This window comes from Ambystoma mexicanum, chromosome 2p (assembly GCF_040938575.1).
Source record: "Ambystoma mexicanum isolate Mex_15411 chromosome 2p, UKY_AmexF1_1, whole genome shotgun sequence".
NCBI lineage: Eukaryota > Metazoa > Chordata > Amphibia > Caudata > Ambystomatidae > Ambystoma > Ambystoma mexicanum.
This window is the reverse complement of record NC_090923.1, coordinates 676,515,623-676,534,889: the sequence shown is the minus strand read 5'-3', so window position 1 is coordinate 676,534,889 and position 19,267 is coordinate 676,515,623. Positions and strand designations below refer to the sequence as shown.

The 19,267-nt window shown below is 48.9% G+C and overlaps 1 protein-coding gene across 1 annotated transcript in view; it reads right to left on the bottom strand.

The window, feature by feature from the left end:
- The window catches only part of GMFG (glia maturation factor gamma), a 149,481-nt gene extending 133,121 nt beyond the window's left edge, over window positions 1-16,360 (bottom strand). The window contains exon 1 of the mRNA XM_069644258.1: window positions 16,099-16,360. Within this exon, the coding sequence (XP_069500359.1) occupies window positions 16,099-16,101 (3 nt within the window). The 5' untranslated portion in view covers window positions 16,102-16,360. The remainder of the gene's footprint in view (window positions 1-16,098) is intronic.
- Window positions 16,361-19,267: the final 2,907 nt, after the last annotated feature.

The window sequence follows — 19,267 nt, the reverse complement described above, 5'->3', positions numbered from 1 at the left end:
ATGCCTTGAGTTGGCCGGTCCAGCAAAAGTGCTGGTAAATGTTATTACGAGCACTTTTACTGTGTACCGGCCAACTCTTAATGAGGGACATAGAATCTAAAAATATGAGTTTTATCCAGTAGCACAGATGGGTGAGAAATTAGAGCATAAAAACTAACTAGCCTTTTCTCAATAAGGGTTTTTTTACTCCCGCCCCTGGGACAGGAAAGCCACACTACACCAGCCAGAGGTGGAGTTAGAGAGAATTAATGGCATACACATCCCACAGAGATTATTATTGAAAATTAGGAGAGGAAGAGACAGAAAAGTCGTATACTGGAGATTGTAGGGCAAGGGAACGGACTCTTGGCAGATGACAGACCAGTTTCCGAGACCGGTCCATTGAAAGAAAGAAGCCGGAGCAGTCCATAGAAGGATGATCAGTCTGCACAGGAGGATTGATTTAAAAAAAGGCCACCTGAATTGAGGGTTTAGTGACAGGATGGTTTGAACGGCACACAGCCATGTCGCTCACAGTATAAATGCATGGTAAGATTGCTTGGAGGGCATCACGCAGTTAATGCCATTGAGAGAGCCATAGCATAGTATGGATGTTTGAGCGACAGAATGTATGTTGAAAGAATTAAATCTAGCTAACGTAAGCTGGGTGGTCCCCTTCCACCTATGGTGGCTGGGGTCACCCAACTATATAACACAAACAATTATCCATCATAGAGCTTTGTTTAATTTGCTACTAATTTACATACATGTTTTGGGATCAGGTATCTAAAGCAGATATCCCATTCTATGTGTCTGGGTAATCAATCAATGTTTCAAAACAATTGTAATGATTTACAAATATATAGCTGGATTTTATTTACACAATTTAGTTATCACAAATTAGAATCTACTACAACAATTATGACAATAAATAGATCATTACCAAGGGACAGTACATTGGGGAAATAAACCTTGAAGATAGGAAGAAGATGAGTCAGAAACGCAAAGGTTGTGATTAGCTATAAGCTTTGTCAAGTCTTACTCTGGAGAAGATTGGTGCTTAAATGAAATAGAAGACAAGGAATTAGAGAAAGAAAAAAGCAAAATACATATATTAAAGATCAAAATAAATATAAAGGTGAAGAACATACAAGTAGATTTCTTTCCTCGATTATCAATAATTCTCAATCATGAACTGCCTGTATGCTTTCTGTTAGGGAGGAGCTGGAGACCTCCTGTACCCCCTCACCCCCCAAGCGCTTTAAAATTAGGCAAGACTTCTCTAAGCACCATAGCACTCAAAGTTTTTTTCATGCAAAAAAAATCACACACAGGCGTGGCCCGGCACTAAATGGAGATAGTAAGTATTTAAATATAAGGTGTAAAAAACTATTAGCTGAATGAATTTGTAAATATGTTACATTGTATTTCGTTTTTCACAAAGCACAGTAAAGAGAAGAATGCTCTGTGCCAAAAGGAATGCAGCCTGTGCTAAAAATAGACAACAGACACGAAGTGGCTGAGCAGCTGTGTCCTGTCTATCAAAAGCCCATGCAGACTAAGAATAGGGGAATGTACATGCTGAAAATAAGGTTTTAAGGGGAATCACTGGACCAGATAAAATAGGAGTATATTGAATGAAGTGTGAAGAGTATGGCGGGAAAATGTGTTTATAAATAAGTGTTCATATTGTTGCAAAATGATGATAAACAGGAGCTACAATGTATTCTTGCATAGCTAGCAATATGCTAAGTAGTTTGTCCTCCTAAATGGAAACCCAGCCATGCAGGGATGAAGACTGCAGCATCCCTTGTAAGGGAAGAAGGATAGGTTTGATTGAGCCATGCCAGTATCCAAGTTAAACAGTATATAAGGCTCCTCCTGGGCACCAGTCTGCAGGAGCCAGCCACCGAAGAGGGACAGAATGCCGGTCGGGGAGCAGAGTTCTTTGCCCCGCCCATCCTCATTTCTGTACAGATTAAACTTGTTATTCTTGCAAGATAAAGACTCTTGGCCTTAATTCCCTAGACGGGTGACCTTTAATCTGGTGTTAGCATGATTAATGGTACCTGTATACTTAAGGGGTACCCCTGTAAATTGGGCTACCTTTCATTTCTTTCTGTTCTCAACCCATCATGCAGGGCTTGTCTAAATATGCAAAGAAAAGATTTTTTTCTGGATTAAAAAAGTTCATTTCATTTGAGCGGTCAGCCAACGTATGAGTGGCATATATGTGGCCACCAGATAGTCTGTTGGGGGTCTTGGTTGTCGAGCAAGGACCCCAGATGAAAACATTTCAGCGGTCCAATGTAGTTATCAGTCTGCCTTCTTCAGGGCATATTCATGGACCCTGTAAATATATGTGCATTTTAATATCATACCCACTGTAGAACTCAATTCATTGTGTAGAGCCTTCGTTTACACCCTGCATAATTTACCCTGTGTAGAGTAAGTGAAGGTGCTCCAGAGATCCGCTACCCTCCTTTTTGGCCTGCAGTGGCAGTGGAGCTGATACTGAGACGTTCAATCTGATGCTGTCGGGTGTTTTGTACTTGTGTGTATTCATGGTAATCTACTTATTTTTTTGAGGGGAACAATGTCTTTCAATCTGCAGATATAATATGGTAGGGCTAATCAGTTAAAAGTGCCCCTAGTTTTGTATAGCCCAAAACACCAGTGTGAAAGGTGCCATGCACACCGTTAGGGGTTGGTGAAGAGCCCACCCATGTGGGGGAGAAAATGCTTAGTCTTGTGCCTGCCAAGCTGTTGATCGCCGTGGTGAATACTAGAATAGGTTCTGGACCCTGGGGATCTTAAAATGCTGATGTGGCCATGCACGATGGCATGTGAAGAGCCACCCTCAAAAGCGTGAAGAGAGACGATGTGAAGGACGGAGCACTGTACCGCCATTGGAGAATGCCAAAATCTTAGCAGACATGGAGGCACTCATTCTTTTCATACTGTCTGTGAACCGGCACGATCACATTCGCAGAGTTCACTTTAAAGCAAAGTCAGTAGATTGAACTTGTCATGTATCAAATTCGATCTGCCCAGTATGCAGGCGGCCGAGGGAGGCCTAATCGTGCCATGATTGCACTTACCTAAATTGGTAAATTGGTTTGCGCATCTCCCAAGCTGCTGTGGAGACAGGCTGGTGTCTGCTCTGTTGATATGGACACCAATGATCTTGTGCCATTGGTTCCTGCTATGGCGGTGTGTGTATGTCATCAGGCCGTCATCAAGGAAGTTATTCCTTGCATGCATGACATCGCTACCTAGGTAACCCTCCTGTAAATGTTGTGATCGACTGGTACCAGCTCTCACTTGTCTCCATGTGTTTTCACCATACGTGTGGGAAAGAGGCGACCATGACTGGTGCGGCCATAGGCACATTTAACATATGGTTACTTTATCCTGTGAGAGGCATGGATTTAAGTTAACCCGATATATTGTACATATAATTGCTATCACTGCCTAACCTGTAGGCAGGATTTATTTTTTCCTGTGCTAGTGGATTATGCTGTGTTGGTAGGCGGATTGTTTTGGATACTGTGCTCAACTGCCTGATGCACGTTCCGATAGCTGCATTTCCAGATGGAAGATTTCCATGTGAAAGCACTCGTAAGTAAATCTATTCATTAAGAAAGTTGTGAAGTACAAATCCTCTACATTCTACTGTCTTTCAATGCCTAGGAAGAGTAGGCTATACCGTGGGAGTAAGTACAACTATTGACAGGAAAGAGGATGGGAGGGAAGAGGGTTTTCAAATAAATATGTATTACTGGAGAATAGCACATCTCCAACCCAGAAATATAAAAGAGACTGAATGCCTTACACATCATCCCTTTTTAAAACTGTGCATGCATCTGGATAGCAAGGAATACATTCATGTGCAAGGAAAGACATACATAAACACACATACAGTGATAAATGAAAGAACAAATCCTGGTTTAATGAAAGTCAAATACAAATGTCTATATAGAACTGCACCCACAGGAAACATGTGGGTTCAGAACATATAGATTGCCGAGAACTTTACCTGTGAATTCAAACTTACATGAGCCAATGTAAATTAGTCGTCTTGTGCATGCACATGGCTCAGCACATAGTCTTATGCTAGCCAACCATTGTCTATTTATCAAGTGAACTATTCATAACTAAAACATATATATGTACTTTGAATGTTGATTGACATAACTTTGTCCGGTACCATACGTTTTTTCCTTGATGCGATCAAAAAAAAAAAAGTTTAATCATATTTGCATTATGTAAAATGTTCTAGTGATAAATCACTGATGTTTATACAGAGATTAATGTACAGCATAAATGTCGGTATGTTTAGTGTTTATTGGGACACAGCATATTGACATGGAGATTGTTGCAACTGAAAGTGGATGCCTTTGTGGACTTATAAGGAGATTCATGTAAGCAGGTAAAATTATATTTGGAGTTGTATTGTATACCTAACAGTGGCGTCTCCAGGAATAGAATTTAGGGGGAGCACATAGGGAGGCACAGACTAAAGTAGGGAGGCCGCCTATAAAAGGGCAATGTGTATGCTTTTCCCAAATTGAAGCAGGCAAAGTATTCCAAAGAGGCCGGGAGAGGTAAAAATTGTGCATTTATAAAGCAATTTATTTGGTTGCATATATCTTGATGTTAACGATATTGTCTCGTTCTTGGACAATTTGTTCTGATGTTGCCTGTGTAAATTGGCTGGTAATGGACACCTGCCATTTTATGCACTTTGAAATGATACAGTGTCCCGATCGCATCTGCTGTAGGGGGGCCCATCACAAGTGTGCCATTAATACCCACGGTTCGCGATGCCTTTTTGTGCACCTTGCATCTGGCTGTGGGTGCTTTTCTGGATGGTTTGTGGAGATCTTAATTGGGGCTGTGGGTTCCTTTCTCAGCAGTGTCTTTGTGTGGACATTTTGTAGTGCAAATGTAGCAAGAGCTCTGAGAATATCCAGACATGCATGTGAACTAGAGGAGCAGTGTGTGTCAGTGTATCTGTGAGCGCGCTGTAACAGCTGTGAACCAGTGATAAGATATGATGCTCTAAAACAGTGCCTTCTGCAGAGATGGAGCCACTCTAATGTCTCAAGGGCAGTGTATCCCGTTCAGGCTGGAAGAAAGGAAACAGGCTGAGCAAAATGCCTGCAAACGTGCAAGTGATGGCTGGGGAAAGGAGGACAGCAGATTAGATCACCGAGCCCCCTGCTACCTTCAGCAAAGCTGAGGGCTCGGCCAGGAAACCCTTGACAGGTACGAACTACCCGCCAATACCCCAATTAGAATTTTAACAATCGGCGGACGGGCCGGTCTGATTGTTGAAATTCAAATTGGGGTCTTTTTTCACTGTGCCCTCACTCCCTCGGGAAAGGCAGGGCTTGTCTTTTCACCTAGCGCACGCATGCAGTAGCAATGGCGGGCCATGGACCCCGACTGCTGACCATCACTGCTATGCCGCTGTTCTGTGTGCACTTTAATAGTGCTTTCTTCACTGCATTTGCCATGCCCATAGCCAGCCCCGGCAGCAGCATTGCATCACTGTGCAGTGCGACACTGTGTGTGTGTGCCATGCAGACGGACCACAGGCAGCACTGCTGAGAGAGTAACCCAGTTAGGGGGGCAGGGGAGTATCCAGCATTGCAAGAGGGGGGGGGAGACGGTGAGCCATGAAAAAAGTCCTGCTACTTTCCCCCCAAATGGAGTGCGCACAATTACATACAGCCTCATTGGTGCCCCTAAACCGCCCACCCCTGCCCAATCTACATTTTTGTTAACATTGGTGGCAGATGGCCTTTAAACATGACATCAAAACAAAGAAACTCTAGAATCATTACAGATGGAAGAAACTAATCTATTAGAACTGTGTCCAGGCGCTCTGGGGCAAAATACATGCAAATCTCCTAATTTGCATATGGATTGCACCAAGAGAAAGGACTTCATAGAAATGGACATCGCAAGGAGCATCATCAGTCTTAGATACTTGGAGGCACTACGGAAGTGACTTAAGAATAAGTTGTCATAAGTAAGCCAAGTGGAAAATAACTTTGTGGTGCAAAATAGCTAAATTGCACTTTTATAATATATGGAACAACTCTACAGCATGATATATCAACATAAGGTATGAAGCGAATCACTTGGAGAGCTGCAGGTAAGACACAGGGACTCATTACGAGTATGGAGGTAGCCATGGTGCTGTTAGCGCCATGGCTGCCTCCATACCGGGCTCCAATACCGGAGTCTGTGAATGAGGAATTACCGGGTCATTCCGACCTTGGAGGACCCGGTAATTCCTCATGCACAGAACCATTCCCCATTCCCATTTGATCCCCATAGGGCTCAATGGGAATGGAGCAAATAACGGCCCCGTTATTAGCTCCTTGGTCCCCTTGCAGGACCCGGAAAGGACGTCTGGTTTTACCTCGTAATAGGGCATCCCATAATGAAGGGTGCCGGACCCGTACCGGCACCCTTCATTACGGGAGCGCCTTTGTCATAATGAGGCCCACAGTGTGATTTATATTTGCCCAGGACACACACTTTGGTTAAATGGTGAAACCGGGATATGGACAATTTAAGCAAATTAGCACACCTTCCCAGGTTTAGTTGATATAGATATTTATAAAGGTTTTGCTTTGCATTCCATGTGCTTATATGCTACTTTATTTAGAGCAATTCCATAGAAGCAAACCACATTACCTCAAACTATCTTTTCACAGTAAACCAAATATACACTATAGACATTGTCATAGAAATATGTTGAGCAATAAGAGTATGGCTTTAGTTGTATTCTCCCCATTCTGCATGCAAAGTCACAATAGCATCATGCAATTAATGTGAGCCCAACAAATCCCCCTTGGGTTTTAAAGCCATAGTAATTTCACAAAGCATGCAACATTATGCACCCTTCTATCACTCCCTCCCATTCAGATTTCTAAAGGGACAGAAGTCCCTGCCTCCCTCCTCCCCCCTCACATCAGTGCCTAATGGCTCACATTGAAATGCTCTGTTGACACAGAACAACGCGAGAGCCCCTCTACTGCCCAGAGCTCCTTGGGACATTGTCCTGGCAGTAGGACACCTCTCCCGGTCTGAAAAGGTAAGGTGTCCTGCTCCCAGGACAATGAGCATGCTGAGCTGGAATTGCTCAGCACAAATTGTCCTGCCAGTGGGACACCTTTCCCGGTGGGCACCCTCATTGAGGTGCCTAGGGGGAGAGGTGTCCCACTGATAAATATTCTGGTATTGTCCTCCCTGCCCCCCCCTCAGCATGTCACTTTAAGGGGGGCCGAAAGGGGGCAAAGGATTTCAGAGAAGGGGCCCGACCCCCATGGACCCATCCTAGCAACACCACCGATAAGTATATAGAGTGATCTCTAGAGTAAAGCTGGGGGCCCAGTTTGTGGAAACAATCTAATTTTTATCACTTTCGATTTTTGAATACTTCACCATCTGGTCTTTGCCATGAATTGTGGGTGGGATTGTATAAATGGAGATGTTAGATCTGTGTGTCGTGTCTGAGTGAACTACTAGCCAAAATATACATTACTTTACAGCGTTGAAGGGCGCACAATTCGATGGTTCCTCCCTTTGCACACATCCTACCCTATCCAGATAGCAGATGTGTCTGGGACACAATTGAAGCAAGTGCAGGGCAATACCAAAGAGTGTGATGAGAGAGTCATGTGCCAGAACATGGAAACATCGTGTTCAGGTTCTGATATGCAATAGACACCCCAGACATATGTTAATATTGAGGAGGGGTGTTAAGAGGTATGGGAGTGGGGTAATGCCCTGAGCTCGTACAGAGAAGATGTGCGGTGATGAGATTCAAGTCACCACATTAAAAAGAACGGAGAAAGGAACAGAACCTGAGCGAGCCAGGCCTTGGCTACACTTCACAATGATTGTGTCATTCTTTCGGAGCACATGTGTCCAGCTTCCAGCTATCCCTTCCATAACAGCAAGCTACAAAGACCTCTAAATCTTATTTGAACCCTGGGGTAAGCAACACCCACTTGACAGTCAAGTTGAGTGATGTAAGCACTTAAATGCCATCCTCCTGGGTCATCTTTGACAGAAAAACAAAACATCATACCCTTCAACTTACCCTCATTTGGAGGGACTTGTATCCCCTGTGGTGTGGCACCCATCCTGGGAGCATGGCATTGCCCAGGGCTCGTGCTAAGGTCACATAGTGATGTCCATGTGATCTAAATAATAAAAAGGGACAAGCCAGTTACAGCTAGTCAGTCAATGCAATCTGACTCCTGCCTGCTGTGTGTTACTGCAGCGTGATGCTGGCGCTGTGTGGCAGGCAGAGGGCCTGCTGCTGCAGAGCCCTGTGCCTGGACATTGCCCCTGCTGCGCAACGCTGTCCATCATGCCCTGTTTGCTGGATTGCAACAGAGCCCCTGCTGGGCAACTCTGCCGTCATGCTCAGGGGCCCCTGCTGGGCAACTCTGGCTGCGAGAGCCTGGGTGCCCCCAGGCCATTGTCCGGGTGATCATGGCCCATCAGGGTGACCCCTGCAACTAAGTATGGTGGGTGCCCCCACCACCCCACGAGCTGTCTCATGTGCTTATGAGCCAGCCCGCCATGACAACTGAGGGTGACGCCGCTGGGTGCCCCCAGTAACGGTGTCCTGGACCCTGTGCCCTGGGCCCAAGACACCACATTGGCAACGAGGAGTTTTTCAGGCTCCCGTGCCCTGTCTGATTTTGTAAATGTGCCCTCAAGCTGAGTGTGCGGCCCGGCCAACACAGGCATAGCAGTGCATTCGTCCGCTTTGGGGAAAAAGAGGAGGTGTGGCGCAGCCATGTCTGCTGCCAAGTTCCCCACCTTGAGGGGAGCCTGGCGCCGCCACTGGGGAATCGGTGCGGCGCTCAGCCTGCAGCATACCAGTGTTGCCTGGCAGTGAATATTCAATGTGCTCAACGATCGGAGCTTGCTGGAAAACAATAATAAAGAGAAGCATTAAGGGAGTTGTTGGGTTCCTGGCCCAACCGGTGATTGCTCCTGTTAGAGAAGCTGTGGGATATGACGAGAGGGTTGCACGGCAGCCTGCGCACCTCAACGGAGTTTCCGGGCAGGTCTGGCAGTTAAATGAAGAAGCGCTCCATGACAGCATTTGTAAACGTAGAATGCATAGGCCCCCTGCAGAGCCCGGCCTGCTGCGGTGAACAGTGTGCACCAGGTTGCCGCAAAGAAAGAGATCCTGGGTCGCCCAGCGGTGAAAGTCAGCAAGCGCTCTGCTTTCAGAGTTCAGAAAAGAGAGGCCCTGCAAGTTAAATATCGATCCCGGGCCAGCCGCAGCTGAATGTTCGCATGCTCCAAGCCAGAGCAGAATGCAAACAGTAAAGCGCTCAATGTCGGAACCTTTGAAAGTAGAGGGCACACGATACAGATGACATCCCGGGCCACCCTGCGATGAAATGCAAAAGAAGCATTTCACACCGACGCTTCCCCTCAGGGTCTGAGAAGGGGAATGGAATGGGGCCCCCCTCCACATCCCAGGTCCCTATGGTGATGAAGAAGAAAGGGGAGAAGGAAAGATCTTAGCTGGGGGAATAAGGAAGCGCACTGCTGCATTGAGTGAATAAATATCCTGACAGAAAGGAAAGGAAGGGAGGCAATCAACTGATCCCCAGCACACGCCCAACACAGGAACAGTGGAGGGTTGCAACTCCACGCAAGTGCTTGTCCTTAACTGTAGCAAGATGAATCACTCTGCCTGAAGATGACCTTCAGGAACTGCTGCCTGTCCCCACCATCTATGGACTAGGCTGATGTGGCCCGTGGTACCCCCCAACCCGTGGTGCGGCTTTGCCAGCCCTCCCCTACCATCTATGGACTAGGCCGATGTGGCCCCTGATGCCCCCCAGTTATGGCTTGCTGGCCCCCGAGCTGTGAACTGAACGGTCTTGAATAGATGCCAACGGAGGTCAGACTGGTCTCCTGCAGACCCGCAATTGCTTAATATGGACTCAGTAGCCAACCCCATGAAGGCTGGGAGCCTGCAGACCCTGGACTTGCTTAAAATGGCACAGTCAAGTGGCTATGTGAAGCTGTGATCCTGCGTATTGTGGACATGCTTTAAATGGTGCCCGGTGCCAACGGTGGTGGCATTCAGTAGTTTAAGTTCCACTCACCCAGTAGTGAGTGTGTAAAATGTGGAATTACCAACATGTCACCAACAATCCACCAACCCTGACTGTCACCCTAAGTGTGTACCAATGCTCAAGATGTGCGTCATGTTTGAAACTACCAAAGTAAGGTAATAGGTAGTGCTTGTCCCAACCTGAGTTTCAATGTACGTGATTATCATTTGCACCCGGGTGTCAAGCATTGCTGTTTTTGATGGGAAAATGGTTTAATGTCCAGCGGCATTTCCCATTTGTTTGTTCGTTCGTTATGGAAAAGGGGGAGTGTGGTGTGTCACCCTGCCTAGGAGCATGGTATCTCCCAGGGCCCGTGCTAAGGTCACATGGTGGTGAACATGTGATCTAAATAATAAAAGGGACGAGCCAGTTCCGACTAGTCAGTCGATGCAATCTGACTTCTGCCTGCTGTGTACAACTGCAGCGCAATGCTTGTCGCTGCGTGGCAGGCAGAGGGCCTGCTGCTGCAGGGCTCTGTGCCTCGACAGTGACCCTGCTGGGCAATGCTGTCCATGATGCCATGTTCTCTAGATTGCAACAGAGCCCCTGCTGGGCAACTCTGTTTTTATGCTTTGGAGCCCCTCCTTGCAACTCCGACTCTGATAGCCTGGGTGCCCCCAGGCCATTGTCTGGGTCTGCGTGATCACGGCCCATCAGGGTGACCCCTGCAACTAAGTATGGTGGGTGCCCCGACCACCCGAGAAGCTGGTTCATGTGCCCGTGATCTGTCTCTGAAAGGCACAGGAGACCCCACTCTCTAGATCGGGGTATTAACTTAATAGTATATCTCAGAAGAAAATCCAGAGGATACAATTTACAAAGGCATATTAAGGATTTTATTGTATCTAATACATTTTACTCTGTGAGTTTAATCACAAATTAATCTGCACTCAAGCAGTTATTTAACATCGCAGGAATGTTTGTGCCCGTGAGCCAGCCCGCTATGTCAACCGAAGGTGACCTCGCTTTGTGTCTCCAGCAATGGTGTCCTGGTCCCTGCATCCAGGACAACACATCCCCCTCCCAACAAGTTTACATTCCAGATTCTAGTGAGATCACCATCCCAGCAAGCCTTCCCTATTAAATGTCCATTTACATTAAAGGAACTGTTGCGTAATGACTACGCGGTTGACACGCATGCGCAAGCGAGACCGAGGCTCTCGCATGCGCAGTGTGAATAATGACGTTCCTCCGGCAGTTCGAGCCGGGGACCTGAGCAGAACACACGTGTCCTGCATGGTTCCTGGTGGGTGTGACTGCGTGTGAGTGCCGGTGGGGGCCCTGGGCAGCCCCCACCATCCAACACTGGCGACGAGGAGGCTCAGGAGCATCCTGTACCCGCTCCGACGGCATTGGAGGGAGAATTGATGCTCCGTGTCATCTCGAACTCATGCGTACGGCCAGCGGCCATTTTGGGTCATCAAGGATCGCAGCGGTTGCAGCCCGGGAGGGTGCTCGTGCGCCGGTTGCGATCGTCAGTGCTTCAAGGAAAATTTTTGGACCCTCCCACAGCCCTAGCTCACTTAAAAAAACATTTTTTTTAAAAAAAGAAGAATAGAAAGGAGAATCTTTCCCCTGGCAGGGGATTGGAAGCTGTTACAAGGGTGCAAAGACTCTACTGGCTTGGCATCTACAGGCCTTCCAGCAACATTCACTGGTGTTTGGAGCACCATCATCCCCTCTGGTGCCTGGATCACGCCTTCACCATCAAGTGCCAGCGTGAGTACTCTGCCTGATCGTCAGCATGGGAGAGGAAGGAGAGGCTGAGAGTGCCCTTGCGCCCATCCCACGCAGGATGCACAGCACACTAGCCCTCATGCCCGAATTTGACACCACGGGCCCACCATCCAAGCTGGGGTCGAAATGGCTCCTGTGGGTCAAGAAACTGGAAATGTTTTTCAGGGCCTCTGGGGAAGAGGATGACGACGCCAAAATTGCCATCATGGTGTATTCTGCAGGCACGCAGGTGCACAGAATTTATGACTCTCTCAATATCCCGGTGGTCACGTATGACGCGGTGAAGCAAGCCCTACGAGATCATTTTCGGCCCATGGCCAACGTGGACTTTGACAGATTTGTCATGGGCGCGGAAAGGCAGCAGGAAGAGGAATCGCTGGACCAGTTCTGTGCGCGGCTGAGACACCTGGCAACCTCCTGCAGGTGGGTGAATGAGGAGGAGATGGTCCGTAACCAGCTGTTGCAAGGGTGCAGTTCTGGGAAGCTAAGAAGGCAAGTACTGAGAGAGCCTGGTCTGACCCCGCAGCAAATCCTGGACACGGGGAGAGCTTACGAGCTGGCGGAGGCCAGGGGGGCGAAGATGGACGCAGCCACGCACTCTGGCAAGGGCGAAGAGGCGTTTGCCTTTGGACGCTCTGGCCCAGGGAGGGCGAGATGGACACCAAAGAGGGGAGATGGCCCTCCAGTGCCTGGGGCTGCTCAGTCGTGCCACTACTGCGGATATGACCTGCCACACGTGGCAAAGTCGAGGGTCTGCGGCCGGTGTGACACACCAGGACATTATGCGAGGGTGTGCAGGGCTACCGCGCCGGTAGCAGCCTCGAGAGGACCAGCGAGAGTTGGCGGGAGCAACACTCGGAGGGTGAGGGGTGTGTCGGCTGTCGAGCAAGGCATGCAGGACCTGAACATTACCGAGGATGAGGAGGAGGAGGAAGAAATCTTCTTCATCTCAAGCATCGCCAAGGGCCCCGGAGGAAGCCGACAACCGACATGTACGGTAAACATCGGGGAAGTCCCCACCCCAGTCCTCATAGATACGGGGTGTCGGTCTGTGTGTTAGCAACTGACCATTATGAAGCACTCCCTGGCCCACCCAAGTTGGCAGAATCCACAGCGTGGATATATGCATTTGGAGGTGACTCGCCACTCCCCATTCAGGTGGTGTTCGTGGCGCCGGTGTCCCACGGGCAGAGCAAGATAAAAGCGAGGTTCTTCGTCACCAGCGTGAGCCCGCACTCCCTCTTAAGTTGCACTGCCTCGGAGGCGCTGAACTTGGTGTACTTCACGTTTGCCGTATATCATGCTGACCTGGAACACCTGCTGCAGCGTTTTGACATGATCTTCCAAGGCATTGGGAAGCTAAAGGCCGACCCCATACGGCTTCACATCGACGGGTCGGTGAGGCTAACAGCGCTCAAGCATCTCCGCATCCCGTTCCACTTGAGGGCGCAGGTGGAGAAGGAGCTACAGACGATGGTCAACTTAGACATCATCGAGAGAGCGGAAGGACTCACCCCTTGGGTCTCGCCAATAGTGGTGGCCCCAAAGCCGAAACAGCCTGGGGCAGTCCGCATCTGCGTGGACATGAGGCTACCCAACCTGGCGATCAAAAGGGAACGTCACCTCACGCCCACCCTGGATGACATTGTCGGCGAACTGCAGGGGGCAAGAGTGTTCTCTAAGGACGTGAGGTCTGGCTACCACCAGCTGGAGCTCCACCCCGAGTCAAGATACATTACCACCTTTACGACTCACGAGGGGCTGTATCAGTTTAAGAGGCTCAGCTTCGGGGTCTCGTCGGCAGCGGAAGTCTTCCAAAATGCCATCAGGGGGGCCCTGTCGGGACTTAAAGGAGTGATCAACATGTCGGACGACATCCTGGTGTTCGCTAGGTCGGAGGCAGAACTCCTGAAGCGCCCGGACACAAGGGACACCAGGGGACGGCAAAGACGAAGGCACGTCTCTGTTTGAAAGTGTGGTTCCCGGCTCTAGAGAGCAGGGTGGACGAATTTGTGTGGGCTTGCATTCCATGCCAGGGGGCGAGTCCGGTGGAGAGAGGGCCGCCCATTCAAGCTATGGAGAGGAGTGAAGGCCAAGTGGGGGGACTGTGCGTGCAGACTTCGGGTCCACTGGCCGAGGAATGTACTTTCTGGCGGTGACGGACCAGTGGTCCAGCTATCCCGAGGTGGAACTGGTTGAGTCCACGGCGAGTGACCACACCATCCTGGCCATGGAGAAAATGTTCGCCACCCACGGTTTCCCCCTGGAGATCTGTTCGGATAACGGGTCACCGTTCCAAGGGCAGCAGTTTGCTCGCTACTGTGAGGAAAGGGGGATAAAGCACCGGAAAGTAACCCCACTCTGGCCCAGGGCCAATGGGAGGTGGAACGCTTCATGCGGACGCTTAACAAAATCTTCTGCATACCGCTGAATGGAGGGGAAGACCTACGGCGCAACCTGTTTGACTTTCTGCATGAGTATCGCACGGCCCCACATGAATCTACTGGGGTCGCGCCGGCAGAGGCCCTCTTGAAACGGGTACCCCGAGGACTGTTGCCCGAAGTGGAAGGTCGGTGTCCGGGGGAGATCGACAACAACCGGGTGCGAGCAGAAAGGGCTGCCCGGAACGAGAGTGAGACTGCTCGGCGAAGACTATCGGAGAAGGCGATTGCAGTGGGGGACACCGTGCTGGTGCGAAATAGGAGGCCGGAAGGAAAACTGTTGTTGCCCTATGAGGCGCAGCCGCTGGGGGTGACCCACGTCAAAGGGTCTATGATCACTGCGGCCAATGCACAGGGAACTGTCACGAGGAATGCTTCGTTCTTCAAGCGCATAAAGGCGGCGCCAGACCCGCAAGAGAGTGTCATGCAGGAGCCCGAACAGCACGCAGGATCGCCACCGAGGGACGATGGATCGCCTGAGACTCCAGGGACACCAGAGGTGCCCACAGCTGAGGCACGCAGGTACCCGAGCCGGGCGGGGCGCATGCCGCCGCAGAGGTTCCAAGACTTTATTATGGACACTGCCTCGTAACTGGTGAAAGACTGTTAGTTAAAGTTTGAATTACCGTTGTTAATTGCATAAGTTGTCATGGTTTCTTGTTTGGAGAAAAAAGAGGGATGTTGCGTAGTGACTCCGCGGTTGACACGCATGCGCGAGCGGGACCTAGGCTCGCGCATGCGCAGTTTGAATAAAAACGGTCCTCCGGCAGTTCGAGCCGGGGACCTAAGCAGAACACACGCGTCCTGCGTGGTTCCTGGTGTGCGTGTGCCTGACTGCGTGTGAGTGCCGGGCCGGTGGGGGCCCTGGGCAGCCCCACCATCTAACAGGAACCACTCGCAAAAAAACAGTGACATTAGCATCATTGAATGGTCAACAGTTTGAGAGTGAGCTACAACCTGTGAAACGATCCCTACAGCACACCTTCCTTACATCGCAATCATTTGGTCTAATGTGCATTGAAAAGGGAGCGAGGGGTGCATTTTGAACCGCGAGGCCCTAAAAATACCCAATATTGCTTAACGATCAGTTTTGTGGGCGGTGTATACAACTGTATTTAGGCGTTACAAATCATCGAAAACCGATGTGGCTGCACGTTTTCCGCATGAATGAAGCAGATCTGCGGGGAATGCACAATTTGGGTCTCCCCCGACACCACCCAAAAAATAGCGTTGACTCGAACCCCCAGCTGAAGGACTGAAAATACGGGGAGAACCGAGGTAAAAGGGAATCAGTATTAAACAGCAAATAAATAAACCAACACTCGGGTGATGTGTGCCCGCCGCCAACTATTTTCTCACTAACAGGAACCTAGTTCCAGCTACTCCCCACCAGGTGGTGCGTATGACAATTTACAGCCCGCGGGTCACATATCTGTGCAACGTGGACGGGGTCCGGTTTGATATCGGCACCACATCGTGCGGCGTCCGTTTACATGCCAGATAGTCGGACAGAGAAGGCGGTTGCACCTAGGGAAGAACTGCGCTCTTACGCTTTCTGAGGTAATACTAAATCCCATTAAGACAACAGAGGATTGCCGTTTATCTCGTCCATGTCATCCCCCACACCCCCGTGCGCATTTCAGGGCGAAGTTAGAAAATGCCGGACTTTGGATGGGGGGGTAGTGGATCGAACGCTACGGTGTTGTAGGTTTCAAGTCAGATACGGAACCCCCGCCGGCCTTCTAACCCCTTGGAGGCCCGCTTACCATTCTGCTGGGCGGATCCTGCTTCCTCTGTTGCAAACGCTGCTTTCTAGGCCGGATGGAGGGTGCGCAGCGTTTTCACTTCCCCGCTTCAAGATGATGTGCCTGCAGTTCTGAGAGGAAGTGGGAGGAGAAGAGCTTAGAAGCGCAAAAATACGCAGTCAAGGGTGTCAAGCATTTCCTGACAATTCAACTCGGAAGGGAGGTGGACAACCAGTGACAAAGCCAATAGTTCTATGATTTTTGCTTTATCTGTGTCGAAAATGAAGATATGTTTTGTAAAATTGTGTATGGTTGGTAGTTTCAGATGAGAGGGCAGGGCACGAATTGCTTGGAGCACAGTCTTGTCATCCTCCCGATTTAGGCGTGAGACTCACGATTTTACTGTAAAAGATGTTGCTATTTTTAACTGTTTCCCCCTAAAATGTCACCAACCCTAATGTATTTCATTGGCAACATTTCATTCATTGGTTTGTATGAAACCAGCCTATTTGTATGAAATGTTAGTCCTTTCTCTCACTTTGTACTCTACTGAAACCATCTTGTATGCCCAGCTGTACTCTGTAACCTAGCACATATGATGTAACCAAGTAATGCATACACTTTCATGTAAATAGCGCCTCAATGCCTTTGAGCTGTAGTGCGCTCTACAAATATAAAAATAAAAAATAAAAAAATTCTCTCGATTCTTATGATCTCATCTCCCTCCCAGACGATTCAAAACGTTGGCATATATGGCCACGTAGCCCTCAAATGCAGGTAGGGAGTTTACTTTTACATTTCGAGAGAGAGAGATGTGGATGGAGGAGGCAGGTTTGCCACGTTTTCAGACACTTTCTGTTTTTAAGAAAAATGAACAGTCCATGAACACCCAGCATAGCAATGCACCACAAACCTGCACCTGCGGATGCATTTAACTGTAAACATTTTTTTTAAAATGAGGTAAAAGCCACACAATTTACAGTCTTCACAGGACATATTCCAACATGAAGTAACATGGAAAATATTCCAGGTTACCAACAGCACCCAAGAACATTTTTGTGATGCCGCTGTGCGCCATTGCCACTGTATATCACATTCATGATGCTGGCGTTGCCAGTAGTGTCCACAAGAAGCAAACAACGTAACAGGCAGTTGGGTACTGTTCGCCCCCACCTGGCAAGATATATACCATCCCGCTATAGCCCACCTTGGCTAAATAACTTAGACCAAACCAGCTCTTCTTTTTTTGTGGCACAACAAGGCTGCAGTTTTATTCTTAAACCTTTCACACTATCACTTCAAACCAAAAAATAATGTTTAATCCTTTTTACAACCCCAGACGATCGGCAGCACCTTCCTGTTATGATCCTGCTGCAGGGGGAGCAAGCGTACAAAGCGACTGCTCCCCCTGTGCAGGTGCTACAAATAGGGGCCATGCTTTTCTGTGCCTTACTGAGGCAGAAGGCGGGGCAGGGTGGGCTCGGCCCCTACACCATGCTGTGCCTTGGCACCTGCAGCCCTTGGGGTAGTGCCATGTGGGTCTCTCTGGTCTGCATATCACGTGTTATGATACTGAACCCACCTGGCCCTCTTAGGGCCTTTTGCCCTTTCAAATGAAAGGGACTCAACACCTTGGAGTATACCTGGCTAAATTTGCTAAAGAAAAACCCAGTGGATGATGTCAACTGACACCCCACCCCCTTTTCCCTGAGACCCACCCACAGGCATTTACTGGGGAGCAATGCATAGTTCCATCAATTGAAACGATACATTGCGAAAAGCAGGGTGGCGCAGAGGGCAAAGCAAACAGTGCTTTGTCCCTTGCTTATATTAGGCATGACAATGTGCAGCAGCTCTAACAATGTCACACAGGCGGCTGTGTGCCAGAGTTTTACTCAGATGTTGTGGCCAGGGTCACACACCAGGGCTCAACATAACAAGCCAAATTGAGTGTTACCGTTAACCAGCTAAAGGGTCCCACTGTGCGGGCCGTGCAAGGCGGATGCTTCGTGGTTAATCGCATTAGTATCATTCCCTGCATAGTTGGCGCATTGTACGTGACAGACAGCGCTCATCTCCGGAGACCTGGAGAAAAGCATAAAAACCTGGAGTCTCTAGGATAAACCCAGAGACTACGCAGTTATGCCTTAGAGGGGCACTTGTGATTGCAAAGAAGGCTTTATAACTTTTAACAAGTGGTCATTTTAGGTTTTCAGCAACTCCACTGCCTTCCTTTCTTTGTTACGCTGTGTAGATAACAATGAACTTGGGCCTTGACAATAGGTAACCACTTACCATCCATTGCTTTATCTAGAATTTTCCCAGAATTAAGCTGTAAAATATAGGGTTGGTATACCCTGACCTATAACCAGTATCCTGCCAAGACCTACCCTATATCCGATCACAAACCACAACCAGGGACCCAGAAAATGAGCTCCCTGACACCTAGTACTGATGCCAAGAATAATGACCCTCTGACCGTGAAAATCTTAACTTACCAGGTCCAAACTAAATCTACCTCAGAGTACCGCTACCGAGAAACACGAGGAAGGTCACTACCAGCTCATCCAGACCCAGAAAGTAACCAGTAACAGTAGGCTCCTAAGAGTAAATCATCCACTCAGAAACTCACCTCTCCTACTACTTCGCTCACTCACTTCTTTACACCAACATACAATAGAGCACAGCTATACCCCTTGATCAATTTCGGCCTAGCTGCACACATACGAACAACTCTCCATGATCACCTCAACAACCTGTTTCAACGCTGCTATACCCTGTTAGAACGCTGCTATACCCCACAAACAAAATCGTCCTGGCTGCACACACAAACGTCCTACTGAGGTGTAATACCGCCTGAATGCAGTCTTGGTTACCAACCACCTGACTGTATACATTTACAGGGTAATTCATAGAAATTCGCACAAAAGTGGCGCACACGACTGGCGCACAGTATGCCCGTGTGAATGTCTGCGCCAGCCGCGTGTGCTAAAATCGATTTCCGCGCACAGCGTATTCATGGATTTTCGCATCCAAAACCAGCCGTGACGCAGCGTGGCGCAGCAACCCTGCAGCAGCGCCAGTTACGCCCCCAAGAACGCCCTTGCGCAAGGAAAAGCCTTCAAAATCCCCAAATAATCGCAAAGGGCTGTGCTAACCCTGGACCAGTTCACAGGGCTGGCAAACGCCA